A 23,689-nucleotide genomic window follows, 5' to 3' on the forward strand; every position below is an offset into this window, starting at 1 on the left:
CGTCTGATTCTATTTATTTGTTGTTATCTGTCTTGTGACCGTCTTCTATTTTATGTTTCTTGTGATTTGTTGATAGCACTACACAGATAACAATTTGTTTATTATTATTGTTTAAAAAAATGGTAAGATTGTATAAACTTTATATATTTATTATTTAATATTGTATATTAACCGTCGTGTTAATATTATTTTGATTGTTTTTGCTTAGTGTTCGGAAAGCACAAAAATGGTCGCCAACGAAGAAACGTTTGATGAAAATAGTTTGGCAGAGTCCAATCACAAGGAACAATATAAAGAAATGAAAAGAAAATTGAGACTTTTAGTCTATGTGAGTATCTTAGAGTATCACAATGTTATTGTTCACAAATTTATTTGGTTGTTTTGTGTTGTTTTCAAGGAAAATGAAATCTTTCAACAGACCCTAAAAACCACCCAACGAAAACTCTTAAAAGCGTCACGAGATAAAAATATTCTATTAGACAGGCTGATACAGTATGAAAGGATAGACCTAAGCAGTAGTGATGATGAACTAACGGAATCATCGGACGAAGGCGATTCTATCAAACCGGAACCTAAGAAGTAACTTATGATTATTTTTGTATAGAAAACTACACATTAGCTCACCCACTTTTTTATGAATAGTATATAAAAATAATCAATTACACAACAAAAATAATTTATCTATACCTTATTCATTTTTATGAAGAAGGAGAATAAACAACCAATAAAATGTTTACATAATAAGCTTAATGAATTTAACTTTGTGTCTTGAGAGAAGAAGCTGCCAAGTGTGTGGTTAAAATCCCAATAAGTTAGGTCCTCTTAGACACCATTTCTCTTCTGATCTTTTTGGATCCATAAGATTAAATCAACGTTATCGTTAACCTAGAATTTAGTGTTTTGTTTTAGGAAAATTAAGTTTGGTATAGCAAAAGATAACAAATTAATATTTGGTGATTTATTATGTTATTTAGTTATAATTATAACTTCAAAATAGAATCTTCAAATTCTTACTTAAATTTAAAATAATTGTTTTTTTTTTGTAATATTTGTTTATTACAATATTTTAATTTTTAAATGAATTATGACTATTATGAGCATTTTTAAATATTAATATTTTACTACTCATAACTTGCTTAATATTTAAAATATATTCAAAAAATATGTATTCTTATTTACTCTTATGTATTCTAGGCGAAAAGAAGCACCAGCCAACACATCTTCAAGTGGAATTAGTAAACAGTCTATCAGTCCTCAAAGGACTACTCCAACTCCAGCCAAAAAACGAAAACCTTCTACTCCAAAAGTTTCAAAATTGGCACCAATGGTATGTAATTCTTTTTATTAGTAACTTAAATGTGCTATTTAGAAATATGGAACATATTTGAACTATATGTGATAACTTCTTGGCCTTGATTTTCATATTTTTCTTCAATTCTTTCAAAACGCTCCTTTACCCCTAATATATCATATATATTTTGAATTTAACTTATTATCAAATTTATTAAGATGACGCTATACCCACATGTGTAGTCTCTGTCTTATACACGCGTAACATAGTTAAAAACTGTTTTTCGCGGGACAATTTTACTCCCTCGATATTTATATCAAAATTACCAACATTTTAAAAGCATTGAGAAGAACTTTACCTGTGTTGTAATTTTACAGTGTTTTAATTTTTTTGATAGTGGTAACCAATAATTTTTAGTAATTAAATGAAAAAAAACCTAGTTTTCAAACCGATAACTTTAATTGCATTCATGTTATCGAAAAAATTAAAACGCTACGACACAGGTAAAGTGTCCCGCCCAAAACAGTTTTTAACTATGTTACGAGTGTATAAGACAGAGACAACACATGCGGGTATAGTGTCCTCTTAATTTAAACCTTTTTATTTTATAAAATTTTATTGTAAAAACTGTGAATTTGTTTATCAGCCACTTCAATCAAATGAATCTCATTCTAACAGTGTATTGTCAACAACTGAAAGTAACAAAACAATGGCTGAACCAAAATCAGGGAACAATTTCAGTCAACACAGCTTATCAACAGACATGTTTAATGATACTTTTTCGGGAAAAAGTGAATCGAACAGCATGTATGACATGGAAACATCACCTAACAACATTGCTGAGGACATGATCAGTGTCGACAGTATAGGAAAATAATTTACCAACAATTTCATTTTTTTGTGAACTTATATTTTATTGTTAAATATTGTACATTACATCTGTAACAACATGTAGGTTGTATAAAATAAATGTAAAGCATTTGAAAAATGTTTGTTTTACTTTCAGTCTATCGACCATTATAAAATTGCATGTTTTAATTATTTATACTCTCTGTATAAATGTATCTGACATTACTTAAACCTATACCAAAAAATTTAATTTAATACATAAGCATTATTATGTATATTATGTAAATCTGTAAAATGGTTTCAAAATAGTGTTCAGACTTTACTTGGTGTTACAATCTTATTTGTGCAAAACTTTTTTACACAAATAATATTATAATCTTAAATTATTGACTTAAATTATTAACATAATTATAAATTAGGATTACTTTTTATTTTGACTTATGCTAAATTTGACAATTGTTTTCATTTCTTCAGGCACTTTCACAATATGATGTTGGCAAGACATTGTGGTTTACATGATTAAGCATTTAGGACGTCTACGACGACGATCTTCAGACAATTCTTTAGGATGGTTCCGTATGATGCGCACTACCTGTAGAGAAGAAAAAATAGTTAGTATTTTGAGATGGAAAATTAAGCTTTGTGGTCAATATTTTTTCAAAATATGTTTATGATTAGCTAAAAACTTGTAAAAGATTAATATTTAAAAATACTTATATAATAATTTGAGAGGAAATACAAAAAAATTCCAAGTTGCCAGAAATCTCATTGACTAAAACAAAAGCTCTTTAAAAAAATGTATTATTTCCAATGTTGCCATATTGGTATTAATGTATTATTATTATGAATAGATCTAAGTTCCTTAAGTTTCTACATAGTATATAGAAACCAATTTCAAAGAATAACTTAGGATTGATAAGTAATATTTGATGAAATAAAAGACTTGGCTGAACGGGCTTGACCTATACCGTATTCGAATGCACATATTTACATTTATTTAAAATTGTTAGATACAATTATACAAATTGATAACTTTTGAGAAGCAGTGGATTTAGATAGACTACGGCAATTAAAAAAAGTGTAATTGCAAAATTTAATTTAATAAATATGACTATATCACTCAAAATTTTATAGTAGTTTGTGAAAATAATTTAAATAATTATTTATTTGGTCAGTATAAAAATATTTGCCTCTTTTCTATTCCATTGCCTGACAAACATTATCCAATAATTTCCTTTATTTATTAGGAAATAATATAAATTCCTTTATAAGATGGGCAATTTCTTTATATCTAGCACATTCTTGACAGTTGACACCAGTGTCGTATAATTGTGTGTGGGAGGAAGCACCTGTGTACCTGATCATGGCACATAATACAATTTCGGGTTCAATTAAAACACACATCAATTAACATCATAATTATGAGTTACAACCCCCCCCCTGCACCATAAATAATTTAATTGGCCACAGTGCAAATGAATACTATGTATATTATATGACAAGCGAATAATAATAATAAATTAATAACGCTATCATGTAGACCTCATGGAAAGCGCCGTCGATGTTTTGAGGCGGATCTTTGGCACTGGTCTCCATGTACGGTAAATTCAATCGGTCGGCCATTGCGCGACCTTCACTCTCACTGATCTTACGCAAGTGCACCAGGTCCACCTTGTTGGCCACCAGCAGTATTGGATATTCATCTCTGACAAAGGGAAAAACATTTTTATATTTTACGACTCGTCGATGGCCGTTTGTCTCTGCTGTATACACTCACCTGTCTTTGACCCGAAGTATCTGAGTGAAAAAATTAGGAACGTTTTTGAAACTGTTCGGGTCGGTGACCGAATAAACAATCATGAAACCGTCTCCTTTTCTCATGTACTGCTCTCGCATCGCACTGAACTCCTCTTGGCCGGCCGTGTCCAACACTATGGATAAAACAAATACAAATATGGATGAAACATATTATATAATGATGATTAACCGAAAGACAAGAAACGATGGTAAACGCTGGATCCATGAAGTTGCTCTAAAATTGAATAATATAAGTATTCCTTTTAGAGCCTTAAAGGTCTAAAATGTAGACCTTATATTCAGCATAGTTTTTAAAGAAAAAATATAATTTTTTTAGTAGGTATATTTCATAGAAGTGACAATAATGTGACACACTACATATTAAGGTTTTTAAACAGTATCTCATAATTTTAATTTCATACTATAACTCTTAGAAATCCTTGGTATTGGATGAAAAACAGAGCTTTTATTAGTGCTTTATAAGTATTCAGCAATATATCAAGATTAGTGATTACGTATTTATTCAAGATTATTAATGATTATAACCAGCCAGTGATGTGATTTTATGAACTTTTTCAAATTATGAACTTTAAATTTTTGTTATATTCTCAAGCTGACGTATGCGTACAAAAATATCCTATTTCTATACGGGAAACAATGACACAACTGTATGATAATGGCTGTAAAATATACTTAAATTTAAAGTTTTATATGGTAATTCTATAATAAATTATAATTAATAATAAAGAATTGACAGAGGACACGCTCCAATTGGCTGGCATTAATTATGTAAATAAATCTTACAAGTTTAGCATAAAAATAGGACCTTTTCAGTTATTACTTATTAAATTGGGAAAAATAATTATTAAAAACTAGAAAACTAGTTATAAACTGTATAGTTCATTTCAAAAGTACCTTCCTTATTGAAGAAAAGGTCACTATAAATTATTTAAAATAAAACAAACTTATGAATCAACATCGACATCGTTCATAGAATAAATAATTTAAAATTTGTCAAAATACGAGGTACCTATGTCTAGAAAGTAAGTTTCGTTGAGCAACAAAATAAGTTAAATAGGTATATATTTATAAGAAAACAAATTATTAGAACTATATTATTAATAACAAATATTAAGCTATTTTTCAACATAGTTCCCATCATTATATATAAGCACTTATCATAACGGAACACTAGTTCCCATGAAAAATCCACAAGAAGTTTCAGTGGAAAACGGAACTTACTTTCTAGATATACTTGGTGCTTTGAAAATTTCATCGCGCAAAGAAAATAATAATATATTACGCAATGGCGAATAATTTCAAGTCTCTGTGATTAATATTTTTCGAATTGTACAATAAAACAATTAAAATATTGTTATTTTTTGTTTAACTATCGAATTTCGTGGACATTTTCATTTCAAATATGTAGGTAAAAAAAAAATTATGCCCAATAAATGTATTAGATAATCTTAAACGGATGCAGTAACAAAAAAGTATTATTGAGCAAGCTTGTATTTTAAATGAGCTAGTCTTATTAGGTATTCAAATTTAAAATTGTACATGATTTTATTATTATTTGTAAAATTTTGTGGTTTTTACGAACTTTGGACGATTGGATGCTTACCAAAAACAAACAGTCATATACTCATAGAGTCTATGCATTTTCAATAATAAAACACGACACTGTAAGTTGGCCAAGCATATGGAATACTATATATGTAATATAATTGCTATAATATTAGGTCTATATATGATAAACTACTAAAGTACATGTACCTATATATAGTCATTAACGTGTCCTCCGCACGACACCGCACGTGATGAAAACTAATAATAACAGGTAGGTACATTTATATACAAGTAGCATATAATACTATAGCAACAACTACCTATATAGTTACAGTTGGCGCGCACACACCGCGTATTTTTTTAATGCACGGGGGCCTATACTGCGGCGACGACTTGTTTAAGTCGGTCATAACTCATAATATGTTCGTATATTATTATACATCATGTATACGATACCTATAATTACAAATACGTTTGGTGACGTGCGTGCTGTATAGGCGCGCGGAAACTGTGGATACAATAAACGCGGTGCGACAACACACATACATACATATATTATATAGAAGGGGTAATATAATAATAATATAACTCATTTATATATATATATAGGTATGATGTACTGGGTGTAATGGGATTTAAACAATATAAGTGTGTGCGTGCGCGTGGTTCTGTTTTGTTTTGGTATAGCGAGTATCATAGCGTTTCACACTATCGGAGGAACTGGCTTGCATTTTTTTTAATTTTTAAATTAACTTCCATTCGCATTTCTCGGTTGCATGTTATATAATCGTACTGCAAAATATTTTGTCGGACGACTGCAGAGCAGCTGATGCGGCTACAGTTATTACGGTGAGTAATAATTATTGACATTAATTCTAAATCATAAATAATATTATACATATGATATTGACACAACGGCAAATCACGAGTGTCCTAAATATCGTATGTTATTTCAGTATATTATGCACACGCGTCAAGTTACAAAAATTATTTTAAATACATTATATTGTAGTTTAAATTAACCACGTAGTACTGTAATACAAATTATAATTTTGTAGGATTTTCAATGCTTAATAAGCATTGCTAATAATGTTTATAATTTAATATAAATATTCGAACTGCGGCGAATCCCCGTCGATACTTCAAACAAAATAAAAACGCTGTATCGAAACGTTTCACAATCGGCAACTTTCTCAACAAATATAAATACTCAAAAGCAGTTTATATTACGGACTACGGTAGTTGTTTATAACTGATAATTTTCCCTTATTTACAAACAATTTGTAAACAAAATATGCAAAACTAACAAAAATCGTTAAGAATTCTTCACTTCTTAGTTAGTTCCTACTCCGCAAAAAAGCTCTTCTATGTCTATATCTTATATTTTTTAATATTTTAAACAATTTGCGCATGTACAATGACGTACACCTAATCGCTATTCACAAAATATTATCTTACACGATTTGCATATATAGGTATGAGTCCAGACACTGCAGTTTTCGAAGTCGATTAACATTGCGTAATACAGTAAATATAACATATGTATACAACAACTAGTTTACAAATGTGTTTTCCACATTACTATATAATATAATACATGGCGTTATTATACCGTTTTAAATTGGATTATATATACTTACCGTGGCTAAAATATACCAGGTTACTGTCGCAATTTATAGCTATATCCCCTTACTATGACGTTGTATCATGTAAAGAAATTACAATGGCAGCGTATATATGGGCTAAAGAGCGCAGTTATAATTGGTTGCAATCTCCCTACGCGTTTAACTAAACTTTAAGTGTTGTTAAAATATGTACAATGTATATGTTATTAATACCTTAAGTTACATTTTACTTGTACTCGTGGTAACTATATATACAAATTGTAATAACCTAGTATATTTCAAAAAAGGATTATACTAAACTTATAGATACGTGTAATAATAATATATTATATACCTAATGCAGCTGCAGTGAACCTAACCTATATATATTTCAGTACGGCCCTTACATTTATTAATTGCGACAATGCGTGATCTCCTCCAAATTAAAAAAATATATAAATCAAACTAGTATACCAAATATAATTATTATTAAGTAACTACTTATTATTTTTTCGGAACAAAACCTAGTGTAATAGGTAATTAAGTAGATAAGCCAAGATGATTTTACGATTATGTGTATGCTCGACACTTGTCAATTGTTTACATATATTTTCTATTTTTCCAACCATATATTTAAGATATTAATCTTATACATTAATTATATCACATATAATCAAGCATAGCATAAATAAAGTAGGTATACCCTCGTTATTATTACTTTTTTACATTTTACTACAATTAACAGGCTTCTGTAATCGATATGATAACTTAAGTTATAGGCTATAAACTATAACCTAACGACTTAGTTGTCATCTAAGCATGTTATATATTGTAAACAACTAATAACAGAAATATATAAATAGGAATATAAAAGTAATCATAAAACATTTTCGAGGGCTGAACAAATCTTAGTAAGTGGTGTATAAAATAATTTCTAAGTTTACGTAATGCGAGAAAATTTTGAAGTGAAGGGGTTTGAACCCCAACCCCTAACCACAGGTATGACCTTGGAAATATATTATAATAAAATACCCTCAGCTATTGTGAATGATTCATGCAGATATTGATTTATATATATAGACCTTATAATACATCGTTAAAAATTACACATATAACATGATATAAATTATTAACTTCATACTTCAAAAACACTATAATTTATTGTGTAAATTAACGAGTTGCAGACCGGAAATAGAGTTAAAACAGAAATTATCAGCTTTTATCACTGAAATACTAACAATAAAAAACCATAGTGCCTAATATATTAATATAATAATGTCTCAAATATATATATTCAGTATATTCTATTATATATAGTTTATATCAAACTCTAAAAAATAGTGATTACTTTTAGACTATTGCGTATTTACATTGGAAAAAGACAAAAAACAATAGATAAAAACGTTGTATATTATATTATAATATACTTATTACAATATAAGCACTAAGTAATTTATAAAATATATATTAGGTAATAGTTATCTAGGTATATAAATATATCTTTAATTTGTTTAATTAAGCCACCATATTCAAAATTATTTTAAAATAAATAAACCTCGTAAAAATGAGCAAAAAAAAAGAAAATAATGTCTTTCATTAAAGGTACGGTTTCCCTGCAGCGGCCAGACGCCGCGTCAAATACCGATCTGGAGTATGGACATAGTAAGCGTCTAGACGCGGCGTCATGACGCCGTGCTGTTCCACTCTTTGACACTACAGGGAAACCGTACGTCATTACGAAATTATTTTAAGCGAGACTTGAATTCCTCTTTTCAACCTTTCTAATGAATAAGTTCGATTGCCGGCATAGTAATCGTACAGAATATACTTCGTACGATAGTAACTAACTATACAACCTACTATAGTACTTCAGACTTCTTACAATTATAAATAGATTATGTTAACAAAAAATATATCCGGTTTTGTGATTAATTACGATTAATTACACCGCCACGTAGTATAATAACTATTATGTACCCACCTAACTATTATTATATTATAATTTAAATTCATAATTATTTACCATCAAGCACGCAGAACTCATCGTCGACGCACGTGTGTTGAATATAGCTATCTTCGATGGTTGGATCATAATCAGCTACAAACATTTTCTGAAAAAATTGAATGGTGATCGCGCTTTTACCCACACCACCGTCACCGACCACCACCAGCTTGTACGTAGGCAATGGATGGTTGGGGGCCTGGGTTATGGCGCGTCGATGTCGAGTCAACTCTTGTTGGGTAGTGTACGCGAACCTCGACGACAGTTTGTCTGAAATAATAATAACTTGAGTTATGATAATTATAAAAGAAATATTAATACAAGTAGTAATTATAATAATTATGACAGTAATAATCAATAACGGGAGGTGCGAATTGAAACAGAAATCGACTAATATTATTTATTAATAATTTTTACTATTTATAAGGGTGAATGGGGGTGGTGTTAGAATTTAACTGTTATATCTGTACATAGAAAATGAACATTTGACACTCCATCAAACTTTTAACACTTGATACATACTTTAATAAAATTAATCTATGTACCTATCAAACACTCAATATCCATCAAAAACTGCTAAAAATACAATAACATAATAATATGTTAACTACAACTCATTCTTAGATCACCATCACTCTCTATATCATAGCAAATCAATTCTTACAAATTTACATTAAATTATTTAAAAACAATATTAACTGATAATCTGAACTGTACAATAATAATTGCTGGTGCCTGGTAGCATAAACAAGAAAATTGAAGAATTATTATGTGATCCACTATTATAGTTTTATCAATCCCAGTAAATTTATATTTAAAAATACATCATTGTAAAATCAATAATATGTTCATTAATATTTGTAACAATTGCTATCACGATACTACCAATCAATTGTCTATTTGCGGTAAACACCATAGGTGTTAAATTTCACTAGCTTACTATTACTTACTACTAAGTAGATAATATAATTAATATCCAATTTAAAAATTATGTGAAACTCAAAACCACCTCTTTTACTACCACTATAAAATTTAGGCCAAAACAACCATATCATAAGTCTATATAGTATAATATTATATTATGAAAATTCCTATAACTCTTTACTCTTGTCAGCAATAATGACAATTATGCTTATGAGTGCAGGCCGCAGGGTGACACAATTACCTTACCATCGCCTTTTATGAAAAACCCGTTAATATTGTGTACATAATTATTAATCATATTACTATGTATAAAATTTGTTGGGATATAAATTACTTTCCACATGTAAGCTACCACGATTATAGTATCATGTTACAATAATAAAATTAAAAAACAATTAGTAAATTAAAAGGATAAGATTCATACAATAAAATCACATTTTTTATTTGCTGCTGATTATACTTAGATAAATTGTAAATAAAATCTTGAAATATATCTGCATAATATCTACTTTATATAAAATAGCTGTTGAGTTTTATATTATTTCTTATTATCTGCAACTGTAAATATAGTGATTTTGCTTTTATCATGTGTCATATGTCTTGTAAATTTATAAAATTATAAAAACATGAATAATATATTAATTTAATTTTTGTATGCAAGCAATTAGATTAAAACATTTTGTTTTTATATTTATATTTAAAGCATACAATTTAAGATAAAAACTAGCTATCATTTGTTTTTTATATATAATAAATTAATTTAACAACAGAAACATAAAATAAAATACATTAAACATGAAGTAAATACATACTGTTTATTGTTTTGTTATTGTTCAGGTAGGTAAGAACCAACTAAGAACTGGTAATTGGAGTACTTATAATATCATAATATGATATACAATTTTTGGTATTAGTTATTTATCTTTTATAGACTTATTAAAAAAAAGAGGAACTGTATTATTTTTATATTATTTCTAATTAACTGGATAACTATAAATTTAATATAACTTTTTAAAACTTAATTTAGATGAATAAAAAAGAAAACATAACATTTTCAGTATGCCCATAGTATAAAACTAAACAAATTGCAAATTGATTAATTTGATAAATTTTAATCAATTATAACTAATTATGTACACAGCTAAGTGTATTAATCAAAAAAGAATTCAATAAAGTATATAAATTTTACATTTTTATATATTTCAAAGAGTTATACTGTTATCAGACTTTTGTCAAAGAAAACAAATCATTTCGGACTTAAAATATTAATTCATTCAGAACGACGTCCTATTATATATATATATATATATTTTACTTGTTTTCCAAAATAATGTACATTTGAGCAGCCATGTACTCGACATTATTTACTAAATGCACATATTCTTACCGACAGCCGGATCTGATCTATGTGACCGAACTGGCGAACGTCATTGCCATGGCCTGGGTAGGGTCGACGGCGATCAAACGGCGGATGGACCGCAAATCACGGAGCAGCCAGTGGAATCCTGACAATTTCAGCCAAATTCGGCGCCTTTGGAATTCAGAAGACGTCCGACCGCATTTCGTCAAAATAAGCTGTTGGAGTGTTGGTTGTTACGTAGTTGCACGCTGCACAATGCACAGATCTCACGTCGTGTCGTCGTCTGGGATTTGGCGATATAATAGTAATAATAATAATAATAGTAATAGTAATAATATTGCGGGTACGGTAGACAGGCGTAAAACAAAAATCGAATAAAACAAAATAATAAGATATATATATATATATATATATTATATATGCGCGTGCGTGTTTTCCTCCGTTATCAGTTGCGCCGTCCAGAGTGCCTGGACCGATTGATAAGACGCGGTAGCGCGAGAACGATGAAGTGCGCATGCGTGTCGACTAAAACTCAAATCTCCATAGCCACCGCCACTGAGTCAGATAACAGAGTCATTGAGTCATTCCTACAGGCTGTATTGCGATAACGTTTCGCGGTTCCTAAGCGGCAAACACGTCCTTCCGCGTCTTCTACAGTTTTTGAAACTCGATATAATTGTATTGTTGTTTTCGTGTTGTTGTTGAATGTCATTATTATTTATTCAATTTGTCCAGCATAGCACACACGTCCACGCCATCCGACAAATGCGTTTTCCAGAGTCTGGCGACGACGTACGATGACCACAGTAGCCCCCGGCGCGGGTGCCGACACCACTGCCGTACCAATCGTCACCACTGCAGCCTCCAACGGCAAGGGACACATTTTGCACGACGGTCCAGCGTATTCGTTGGCGCTCAATAAAGAGCACACGCACGTGGTGGTTGCCGGTAGAAATGGTAAGTCGTTTTTGTTTTGTTTTTATTAATTTTTTTTTTTGGTCGACAATCTTTATTCTCATCGCTAATTCAGCGCATTAACTATTGTTTTTTTTTTTTTTTTAGTGTTTAAAGTATTTCTCATCGAACAGGGAGGCTTCAAAGAATGTGTCAACTTGCGCTGTGGCAAAACATCAAGTGTGCAGAGTTCGTCGAGCATGGATGTAGCTTGGAACCCGGCAGATGGTAAGATGGACAATGTCCATTTTTATTTACAACATTATTATTATATGCCACAGAATTTAAGAAATCTAAAAAGGCTAAATATGTACAAATTGTTATAATATGTAGGTTCATGAAAAAATCAAAAACCTTTTTTTTATACATTTGGCTAACTACCTTTATTTTTTATTTTAAGAAAAATTCAAATTGTAATTGAAAAAAATATATATATAATAAATAGGTATGAATTTAAAAAAAAAATATGGTGGAACTTCGTATTTTTACTCTTATACCTATCCATGAAATACATCTGTAGTTTGGTCTACTATGAATGAAAGTATACAGAAAAACATGCTAATCTTACAACTTCTAAGCCCCAATTTTATTAATTATATTATATCTCATTTACAATACAGCATTATTAAATAATTATTTTATTTATTTAGATTTTGACTAACTTATTTTCTGTCTGTAGACAATGTTTTGGCGACAGCTACGACAGGTGGTGCGGTAGTCACGTGGAACTTGAATAGATCATCCAGGAACAAACAAGACCATATTTTTTACGACCACCGAAGAACTGTAAACAAGGTTACATTTCATTGTGTTGAACCCAACCTACTGATGTCAGGTTCTCAAGATGGCACAATAAAATGTTTTGATTTGAGACTAAAAGAAGCTCCTAAAACTTATTCCAGGTAATTTAATGATTGAATTATTTTTAGTTGAAACCTTATGGTATCAAATAAATTATTGTGTTATAGCGATTCAGAAAGTATTAGAGATGTTCAATTTAGCCCTCACAACAATTATGTATTTGCTGCAGCTTCGGAAAATGGCAGTATTCAAATATGGGATACCAGAAAAGCCGAAAAATGTCTAAATAAGTTTTCTGCTCATAATGGACCAGTATTTTCTTGTGATTGGCATTCGGAGCTTCAATTTCTAGCAACTGCCAGTCGTGACAAGACTATCAAAGTAAATTATTTGGCTTAACCTGTACTTATGATAAATAAAATAAAATTCTTTATTGATTTAGGTTTGGAACGTTACAAATAAACCTATTGCTGAGTACACAATTAGCACTATTGCCCCAGTCGGACGAGTTAAGTGGCGGCCATATCGTAGGTATCATTTGGCATCTAGTGCTTTAGTTCTAGACTCTGCCATTAATGTTTGGGACGTACGCAGACCTTATATTCCTTATGCATCATTTGCTAAACATACAGATGTAGCAACTTGTATTGCTTGGAAAGGAGATCCTTTTGTACTTTTATCCACAAATCGAGTAATTAACTATTTGACACTTATGAAAACATATTTACTTATTTTTAATATAAATTATAATATTAGGATAGTACTTTGCATCAAAATTTTATAAGTGAAGCAGACTTGCCTTTAGAAAGTGCTAATCAACAAGGTATGGCTATTAATAGAGATGGTGATCTTGTATTTTGTTGCCCAGTTAATTTAAACAAAGTAGAAATTCAAAAGTCTAAAGAAAGTTCTAGGTAATTTATTTGGTTGAGTTTAAAAGTAATTTATTTTGATTATATTGTAAGAAATGTATTTTTATAGAAAGACTTCAACTACAACTAGTGGCGAAGAAGAATTAAACACATCTAGTGAGATGAATGTATTCCGTGATCCAAAAATTGTTATGTGTTTATCTGATGAAGCAGAGTGTATCCAAACATGTGCTATCCAATATAAACTTATAGGAAGATCAATAGGAGAACTCTGTGAACACAATGCTGGTGTTGCTTCCAGTGTTGGAAGAACAACTGTAAATATTTTATTATTATTATTATATATATTAAATAGCTTACAGGATATGAATTAATATTATATTATATTAACCTAATCTAGGTTTTTTTGCTGTGGAATGTCCTAAGAATACTGTATGATCACCGTGTGTCTCTCATTGCTCTAAAAGAAGATATTATGAGCAGCTCAAACATTGATAGCAGCTTTGATGGAGAGAACCAAATTGGTTCCCTCAGCGATGAAGATGGTCTCAGAGGAGATAGACCTTACCAGCTAGGAGATTTCTATTTTGGCAATGCTGAAATTGATCCTTTAGATGCTGAACATGATCAATTTGACTTCATAGGTTTACAGATGGATAGTAAAACTGTGGAAGAGGACAATGATTGGGAAGTACCTGTAGAATCAATAACTTTAAGACATGAAATCATACATGAACCAATTGTTAATGATCCTTATATACCTAACTCAGCACCTTTAGCAAACAAATTAAGTAAGAATTACATAACAGTGATTAAAAATTGATACATGGCATTAAAATTTGGAATTAATTATTTTATAGATAATCGCATAACCTCTGCACCGCTATTGCGAATAACTTCTCCAGCTAAATTTGACATGTGGAATCCTTCAGAAATTGTTGTTAAAGCTCTTCGTCATCATGTTGATGAAGGTGATGTACAAACTGCAGTTTGTGCATTAATTGTTTTAAGTGATGAAATCAGAAGTGAACTAACTAATCCTAGACATTCTTGGCGTCTTTTACATGGTGAAATAGAATCATGGTGGTTAAATTATCTTGAATTACTAAAAAAATTCAAATTGTGGTCATGTGCTACAACGGTAATTAAATAAAAATTAATTTAATTTATTATGTTTTACAATGAAATAAAAGTAATATAAGTTATTTTTTTATTAAAATTAGGTAATCCAACTCTCACGTATTCGTAGCATATTACAACTGCATCGAACTTCCACTTCAGTTTATTTGACGTGTGGATGGTGTTATAAAGGTTTGACACGAAACAATCGACGCTGCTACAATTGTCAACATTCTGAATGTGCTAGGTGTGCATTATGCCAAAGGATTGTACGTGGAATGTATGCATGGTGTAGGGGATGTGCACATGGTGGCCACATTGGACACATGAAGCAATGGTTTATGGAAAATAAATACTGCCCAACTGGATGTGGACACAAGTGTGAATATTGATCTCAATACAATGTAAGTGTTAAAGTTTTTCTGTTGTATTTTTCAATATTTTAAATGTTTATGGCAGTGTTTAGAATAATATATTATTATTTGTTATTTTACAATAATATATATTTGCACTTATTATGTTCTGCAAGATAGATATAGGTAAAAAAAAACAACTGTATTTTAAAATGATATAATAAAATTGTATAAAAATAATACATAAAATAAATATATGTGATTGGATTTTAAATGTTATATTAAGTATTAAGCAATAATATATATGTAATACATACATACACATACAATGTGTTCAAGAAGTTTGGAAATTTCTTTAATAATTAACCCGTAATAAATATTTCTAGACATTTGGAACACATTGAATATAATATAATATAATATGTATATATTAAAGATTAGGAAAGAAGAATCTTATGTCTGAGAAAAAAAGATAATACACATCTTACTATAAAATCATATAAAATTAAAATCCTTGATATATATTTAGGAGAAAGACATTATAATCAAAATCAAAATAATTGATTGCATATTATTAAAAATTATAATAAATAATAATGAATTAGATTTCCAGAGATGTTGAGGGTTCAAACTTTTCACACTATACTACATTTCAACTTCTTTCGTCTACCTTTGTCTTTACCCTTGCCATTTGCTCCTTTTACATCTTCTTTCTTACGAGCACGGATCTCACGCATCAAGTCAAAAAATACCTGCAAATAATGTTAGTAATTGTTTATCTCCAAATAAAGCATTTAGTTTGATGTTTATTTGTTATGTCACTCACCTTATCAACATTATCTCTTGTCTTAGCTGATGTTTCAACATATGGCACTCCCCATTCTTGAGCTCTAGACTGAGCTTCATTCAATGACACTTTTCGTTTATCTGTCAAGTCTCCTTTATTACCCACTAATAAAAAGGGTATATTTTCATCATTTTTCACTCGTAGAATTTGTTCTCTAAAAAATAATTAAAAATGTTAATTATCTTACATTAAAATAAACTTGTGTTTTTTGACAATTGTTACTAACAAAAAGACAAAATGAAATTTGCATAATTGTACTTTCTAAATGTAGGTTAGTATTTTTTCTTTACAAAATATGTATATAATTAAGTTAAATATAGAATAATAAAGAAATTAGTAAAACTAATCCTATATTATATTGCATAAATTAAAATAGATAAAACTATTTTCTTTTTAAATGAATCCTTTTCAGTTATCTGTTTTAAATTATTTATTAAAAACAGTATCAAAATGATAACTTAATACATATTAAGTAGTTAAGAGGATGAACGTAATGTTTCATCTTACAAACCTACTATACAACAAATTTTCTTTCAAAAGAACTGATGATTTTGTAATGTAAACTTTAATATTAAAGTGAATTAACCTATTATCAAACTTAAAGGTAAAAACATTATCTGTTAAATCAACTGAATTTTTAATAATTAAATTTTTAAGTAAATAATGAGTATGTTTAACACTGAAATAAAAAAATGCTCATAATTTGCTTAAAAAATAAAATATAAAAAATCAATAAAAGATAATGTTCTTACCATTATGTTTGATAATGACTAATGAGTCAATTCACTCTTTTATTAAAGATTACAACAAAAAAAACAATTTTACTGAAAGCAAATTTGTTGTAAGTTTGTAAAATGGAGACAACACATATAGGTATAGCATTCTCTTAGATAAAATTATACAAATCATTTATTTCTTATACAGAATTATTACTTAACATACAATTTTTAATAATTTTCAAAATGATATATCTATATTTTTTTTTAAAACGAGGTTATTATATGAGAAAGTATTGTAATTTAAACCTATGTTGTAATTATTTAGTAGATCCTTATTATACTTCATAAATATGTATCAAATTATATAATTCACATGGGTAAGTGAAAAAAAAAATTATTGATTAATTCAAAATAGGCTAGTAAATGAATGATGTATTGTGAATCTAATTGTGACTTTATGTTGATGATAGGTATTGAATCTGCTCATGCAAAATCTAATAAATAACATACCTAAATTCCATTGTTGATTGGAAACTATCATCTTCTGTTATGGAAAACACACACAAAAATCCTTCACCACTTCGAAAATAATTGTCACGAATGGCAGCATAATCTTCTTGGCCGGCTGTGTCCAATATATCAATTTGGACTTCTTCACCATCCAAGACTACTTTTTTACGGTACGAATCAGCTTTAGTCGGTTCATAATCTTCGACAAACTATATTGGGGCGTGTCAACTAAGGTTATCATACTTTGAAATGAAATTTTATACTTATACTTTAATTGTACATACCTCATCATACATAAACTGAAGGGTTAGAGCAGATTTACCAACACCACCGCTACCCACCATTATAACTTTATGCAGAGCTGGCTGCTGTGCATTATTTTTCTTCATGGCTTGTGATAAAAATATGAACTGTTGGTGCTGAAAAAAAACAAACCAGCTTGTATTAGATTTAATTGTTGTACCTGAATGCAATAAGATTCTGGCGGCGGGTCAAGTGAAAACTTCTTAGGGTCACAGCTTTCTCACAAATTACATTCAAAAACAATCATGGGAAAAAATATATGAGCAATATAAAGTAGGTGTTTACAATCGTTTTCACCGAATCGTGTGTAAATGATTACGAGGAGGGGGAGAGGTTTGAATTTTCGATGAATAATTAATAAATAATAATCACCTTGTTGATGGGAAAATAATTATTTTGATGTATAAAGTATATTACTAACACTAAATGTTTATGATTAATTTTAGTCTTGTACGGAAATAATGTTAATTGATTTTTGAGAGATAAATATTGTTTACATTTCGAGTGTCTTATCAATGTCGATTGGGGTTGGTTAGTGTTACCGACGATGCAAAATTGGCAGTGTGACCATGCTGAGAGAATATTTCCCGACATCCGATAAAGTTCGATTGCTAATAATCGTCTGTAGTTGATGTTGAATGTTGATTACAATTTTTATTAGTTTTAAAGCCAAGTTCGCGTTCACAGCATTGCTTATGACGTCTGTTTATAATCGTATTCTGATTTCCTATTTTTAATTTGAATTTGTAATTATGGTAATATACTAATATGGTATGATTCACTAACCCTTATCTATCAGAAAATATCCAGTTGGGTTGGTTTCAACTTATATACTCGATACAACAAACGACGTAGCTGTCAGTGATTATTTTACTTGAAACACAAAAACGGAAATTATTCGAATTTTACCTATAGTCATTAAGAAATATTTTGGATACCCACGAAATATTACCAAAAATTCGCCACTTTAATTTATACATCACGATTGGAATATGATTTCTATTACAAAATAAAAACTGCGGCTCGTGTAAAAAAAATAATAATAACAAAATAACAATAAAATTATTATTTTTCCTTGAAAATCACAAAAGGCTTAGACGGTAGAATTAAGTTTAATTACAGTATAATAATGAGCTCTAACTGATCATTAAAGATAAATAAAGATATTATTTGTTAATAATACAAATAAATAATTAACCATAGGCTTAGGTATGATATATGGATTGTGCATGGTGTGTATGATTTAATATAATGTATATTTACACTTAAGTATTCATTTTCAAGTGTTATATGCAAGATAATTCACCAGGCATAACTATTATAAATTTATTAAAAATTATATTTTTAGAATTTAAATATGTCGATATTTATTTGTTTTAAGACCAATTTTGAAATATTCCGTATTTCTTGAATGACATAATAATGCTAAGTAGGTAGGTATATATTTGAAAATATAATCTTTATAAGAATACTACAATGAACACTCCAGTGATTTAACAGTAAAGGTTTTGTTTACTTTTATAAAGTAATTATAAATTGGCTTTTTATTTCATATTTATACAATTTTGACTGGAAGATATGCCTGTATATTTTAAAATTATTACTAAGAAACCAAGATAAAACCAAATTACTCTTAAACATATTAGACATTAGTTATAGTTTAAAAAAAATTGAAATCCCAGTGATTGAAAACATCGTGCTAGTGTTTGAACTTTGAACACTTCAAGCCCAGTGTGTGAACTGCTAACCACTAATAAGTTAATAAGTAACAATATTATCTATTAATTTTTCATATTCGATACATAATTTTCTTAAAATTAAATCATTTGTGAGCGATGTTCAATTACTGGAGGGTGTTCTGCAATAACTGAATGGTTCTCAACAATGGTTCGACAATTAGATACGATTTTAAGATTGAATAGATCAACTTTATTAGAGGATAACCAATGTTTGATGGTTCGAACGTACGTACGTGGTGAATCATCATGTGTGTAAGTCGTAAGGAATTTGAATACTTTGACTAATAGGTAATACAACATATTTTTTACGCTATAACGTTAAATTAAGTGGTTTATTGTCGCTTTACAACACATGGCGATCTATTTAACTCGATTTAAATATTTACGTTAATTATTTCGAGAATCTCTAAAAATGTTGAAAATATTTTTTTTACTTACTTTGACCGACATTATATCAATATACAATATTATTATATAATTTTTTAATTTCATATTCTGTTTATTCTTAATCAGAATATTTTTTAAAATATTTTAATACATATAAAAATTCAATTACGAATCAGTATTTAGTTAATAATTATAGTGTTATTGAAATTATTTTTTTTAATTGTGTATAATATTATATAATAGGCTTATGATGGTTTATACATTTATCGTTTCATCGATATTGAAATGCATGATTCAACCATTTTAATTGTGGAATATAATGGAAATCGTCGAACATAATTATTGTCATGCTTTATTTTTATTTTTGGCATTATGATGAAAATTATCAACATTTGTGATTTCTCATTAGGTATCACAGTTTAACTATTTGTTAGTTCGTTCCTTGTCAGTTGTCACCGTAATAGTAATTTTTACAAGTAACTACATTGTACCATGTAAAAATTAACTTTTCATTATTATTTTTCTTTTCAATAATACAATAAATATATTAATGTTATTACTTATTACTTATCTCTTATTTATTGATAATTGGTCCACAGCTAATTTATATTTGATAAGTCAAAAATGTATAAAATACGAAATACCGATTCCATATCAGATTTAAATCACATATCGCATTATTGCTGTTTTCGTCTCAAAAAAGCATATTATTATTGAAGAGAAAACATTTTAAAAATAAAAAATATATAAGCGTGAATGCACATCCTGCACGGCTGCACCCTTATTTTACAACGTATGACTCGCATTATTTCAATAATTATATTGCTTATATTTCTTATTCTCTATTACTATTATTGCTATTGTAAAGACGTATAACTCTTAATACGTTTATCTTTATTGCGTATTTAAATATATGATAGTAAATATGTAGGTATAAATCCACTAGTAAAAAGTATCGAGCAAATACTTTTTTAAGACGATATACCTACCTGGTGGTACACGTACACTTATTTTATTAATATTTATAATAATAATAATAATATTATTAATTTATTTATACATTTGACATATGGTCATCGGGTCATGCGACATGCATTGTTGAATATATTGTACATTATACCAAGTTGTTATCCATCATAATTGTAACGTCTAAACACAAACTATTTACAACTTATACTCGAAAAAATGTCCAGTTCGCTGAATGATAGTCTTGTATAATTTTCTACTATGCACAATGCACTAGCTGTATTGTAATTGAATAAATTTATAATACGGATTTTATAGCACCATGAAATGTATTTAAATCCTAATATATATTTGAAAACATTCAACAGTTAAATTCGATTTATTTATACACTAAAGAATACAAATTGAAATGTTATTTTTTTTCTATGGCTATATTTTTATAAACGCCACAACTATTTTTTCGATCATATTGTATTCATGTCACATACACAAACTTAAGTTAATATTGGGAAACAACCTATCTTACACGATAGGATGGAATGTTAATTAAGGACATAATTTGTAACTTAATGGACAATTTTCAATCCTTTTCTCTAGGTATTTGAAAGGTTATGATAATTTTATATGACGTATCTCTACCCTACTGACTTTTATTAATAGGTTTATAAACTGTGTTTAGGTGCAAAAGCAAAGTATAAAAGGGCATACGGTGCTGTAGTCCGTGCCTGCATCTGCAGTGACAAGCTCAGAGACGCACTACTAGTCAGCTCGAGCCTCGGAGTGATGATACAACCACCATACCAATGATATATATTCATATATATAAATATATGCCTTCGTGGAAGTACAGTGGGTAGGTCTGATTTTTAGACAAGAAAACCATTTTTCACTATTTGACGCGGCAAAATCTAAAGATACAAAAATTTGTTTTCTTTACTATAACTAATAATTAATTTAAATTACATTTTTTCATTTGTAAAATTGAATTGAATTATTAATTTTGGTTTAAATATTACTGTTAAAGTTTAAAGTTTACACTGTAAACAATTTTGATTATTTCAATCCGTTTTGATTTCTTGAAACTCTATCACTACCAGGGTCATAATTTTTAATTAACTGCGTATACTTTTTATAACATCAATATGACATCACATAACATTAAAATATAATTAAGTATAGGTACCTATTTATATTACAGTACACGGAATAATTAATTTAACCTACACGCTAATTTCTTCGCTCAATTTTTTGTGATTGGTTGAGTATGTTTTTGAACAAAATTAAAAAGTAATAAAATGTTTGATATTGAAAAAATCTAGTGTTAGTTATTTATTTTCGATTTTATATAAAAAAAAAATCTTTTTTATAGAAATCACATTGACAGACTGAAAGAATTAGTAAGCAGCCTATCGTATTTATTATTATTGACCTAATATTATATTTTGATTTTTGATACCCATTTATATTAAGTCATAAATGTATTTACATTAAACTAATAAAGCACTGTTATAAATTAATCACAATGTATATGGTATACATTGTATACTATACAATATACATATATAATAATACCTATACAATATCACCTATACAATATTATGTTGATTTGTTTATTAAATATTATAATCAACTTTTAATATTGAAGAAAATATTCCTTTATTTTCACTTAATTTTTAGAATGAGTTTTTTCTATGATAACCGATTTAGATATAATCGAACGGTTCAACTCGAACCGGATGTACAGATTTATGACTCATCATTGGATACAGTCATGTTTAATAAATATAGTATTGTAAGAATATCATTTTTTTAACCATATATCCACACAGTATATGTAGGACGTAGGTATATCATATACATATGTTCTAATGTACTATACTCCTATGTTTATATTATATATTACTGTTGTATTAATATTAAAAACAGTGGTATAGATACTATAATTTTAATAACTATTCTGTTTTCGGAAGTAGGCCAAACCGTTATAACAATATATTATGTGTACTGTACAGAGTGCGGGCGTAACGGTGAAATTTTCCGTACGGATATTGTAAGTATAATTATGTATAGCCGTATAGGTAATATGAATTTTAAACTGTGTCTGTTTTTTTCTTGTTATAATATTATAAAACTAAATATTTTATTTCCATCAATAAATAAAATAATTTATATATTGAAATATATTATGTGAACGACATTTACTCATTTATAATTATACATTTTTTTATTTTTGTTAAGTATATATTATAATAGTACATAGGAAAATTTATGGAAGGGTTTCAGTCTCTCTCTCAAGATTTTTTGGGGTAGTTGCACCAGTGTGAAGTATTATCGTTTCATCGTTTGCCCCATATATTATAATGCAATAATGCAAGTCATCGGTTAAGTAAATATGTTAAATTGTACTCGATATATAAGTCTTGTTTAATTTAACATAAAAATCCTCTTGAATTCCCAATTTGTTTGGTATGAATCTGTAGTCACTGAGATACGTACACCGTATACCGTATCAAGCATCATAGACAGTGTTTTATTTTCAGTTACTACAAATTGCCACATTATAAATTATAAATAGCAGTCAACGGCTAATAATTAATAATAAATATGCTTTCGACATTTATCATATCTATAATAAATAATAATATGTATACAAAGTATATTATATAGAATCTATACTTTCTATACTAAAGATAGACAGAAGAATATGCTTATATATAGCTATA

General features: G+C 28.6%; 4 protein-coding genes across 8 annotated transcripts in view; 2 read left to right on the plus strand and 2 right to left on the minus strand.

Annotated features, from left to right (window-relative positions):
* LOC132928539 (INO80 complex subunit E) lies at nt 1–2,279 on the plus strand. Its single transcript, XM_060993296.1, has 5 exons — nt 1–122; nt 209–328; nt 398–579; nt 1,195–1,327; nt 1,938–2,279. The coding sequence occupies exons 1-5, from the start codon at nt 120–122 to the stop codon at nt 2,166–2,168; spliced, it is 669 nt and encodes a 222-aa protein (XP_060849279.1). The 5' UTR covers nt 1–119; the 3' UTR covers nt 2,169–2,279.
* Nucleotides 2,180–11,703, minus strand: LOC132928540 (ras-related protein M-Ras-like). The gene is made up of 5 exons (XM_060993297.1): nt 11,424–11,703; nt 9,134–9,382; nt 3,918–4,071; nt 3,683–3,845; nt 2,180–2,732 (listed from the first exon to the last, which is right to left on the minus strand). Exons 2-5 carry the CDS (start codon nt 9,216–9,218, stop codon nt 2,652–2,654), a joined length of 483 nt encoding a protein of 160 aa, XP_060849280.1. The 5' UTR covers nt 9,219–9,382; nt 11,424–11,703; the 3' UTR covers nt 2,180–2,651.
* Nucleotides 11,559–23,689, plus strand: part of LOC132928534 (GATOR complex protein WDR24) — an 18,235-nt gene continuing 6,104 nt past the window's right edge. The window contains exons 1-13 of one of the 5 annotated variants that reach the window (XR_009662037.1): nt 11,559–11,700; nt 12,132–12,353; nt 12,459–12,578; nt 13,030–13,252; nt 13,319–13,532; nt 13,594–13,842; nt 13,908–14,065; nt 14,133–14,340; nt 14,424–14,814; nt 14,884–15,164; nt 15,247–15,546; nt 17,532–17,741; nt 21,646–23,016. Coding sequence is in view for 1 of the 5 variants with exons in the window: in XM_060993286.1 (XP_060849269.1) it covers nt 12,194–12,353; nt 12,459–12,578; nt 13,030–13,252; nt 13,319–13,532; nt 13,594–13,842; nt 13,908–14,065; nt 14,133–14,340; nt 14,424–14,814; nt 14,884–15,164; nt 15,247–15,534 (2,292 nt within the window). In the remaining 4 variants the exon portion in view is untranslated. Of the gene's footprint in view, nt 11,701–11,920; nt 12,354–12,458; nt 12,579–13,029; nt 13,253–13,318; nt 13,533–13,593; nt 13,843–13,907; nt 14,066–14,132; nt 14,341–14,423; nt 14,815–14,883; nt 15,165–15,246; nt 15,547–17,531; nt 18,376–21,645; nt 23,017–23,689 lie in introns of those variants that run through there. The other 4 variants (XR_009662036.1, XR_009662035.1, XR_009662038.1 and 1 more) reach the window with 4 other exon arrangements.
* On the minus strand, nt 15,996–18,468 carry LOC132928538 (ras-related protein Ral-a). The gene is made up of 5 exons (XM_060993295.1): nt 18,247–18,468; nt 17,856–17,990; nt 17,572–17,780; nt 16,322–16,496; nt 15,996–16,247 (listed from the first exon to the last, which is right to left on the minus strand). The coding sequence occupies exons 1-5, from the start codon at nt 18,466–18,468 to the stop codon at nt 16,131–16,133; spliced, it is 858 nt and encodes a 285-aa protein (XP_060849278.1). The 3' UTR covers nt 15,996–16,130.

The sequence above is a fragment of the Rhopalosiphum padi genome, chromosome 4, assembly GCF_020882245.1.
Source record: "Rhopalosiphum padi isolate XX-2018 chromosome 4, ASM2088224v1, whole genome shotgun sequence".
Classification (NCBI taxonomy): domain Eukaryota; kingdom Metazoa; phylum Arthropoda; class Insecta; order Hemiptera; family Aphididae; genus Rhopalosiphum; species Rhopalosiphum padi.

Bases quoted from the DNA above. Each gene is read 5' to 3' on its own strand.
- LOC132928539 (XM_060993296.1), top strand. The intron at 580-1,194 runs GTAACTTATGAT...TATGTATTCTAG, and splicing joins ATCAAACCGGAACCTAAGAA to GCGAAAAGAAGCACCAGCCA. The intron at 1,328-1,937 runs GTATGTAATTCT...TTTGTTTATCAG, and splicing joins TTTCAAAATTGGCACCAATG to CCACTTCAATCAAATGAATC.
- LOC132928540 (XM_060993297.1), bottom strand. From the start codon at position 9,218: ATGTTTGTAGCTGATTATGATCCAACCATCGAAGATAGCTATATTCAA. The intron at 3,846-3,917 runs GTGAGTGTATAC...TCCCTTTGTCAG, and splicing joins ATACTTCGGGTCAAAGACAG to AGATGAATATCCAATACTGC. The intron at 2,733-3,682 runs GTCTACATGATA...TCTTCTCTACAG, and splicing joins TCGACGGCGCTTTCCATGAG to GTAGTGCGCATCATACGGAA.
- LOC132928538 (XM_060993295.1), bottom strand. From the start codon at position 18,468: ATGTCGGGAAATATTCTCTCAGCATGGTCACACTGCCAATTTTGCATC. The intron at 16,497-17,571 runs GTATGTTATTTA...ATTATTTTTTAG, and splicing joins CAATCAACAATGGAATTTAG to AGAACAAATTCTACGAGTGA. The intron at 16,248-16,321 runs GTGAGTGACATA...CATTATTTGCAG, and splicing joins CAAGAGATAATGTTGATAAG to GTATTTTTTGACTTGATGCG.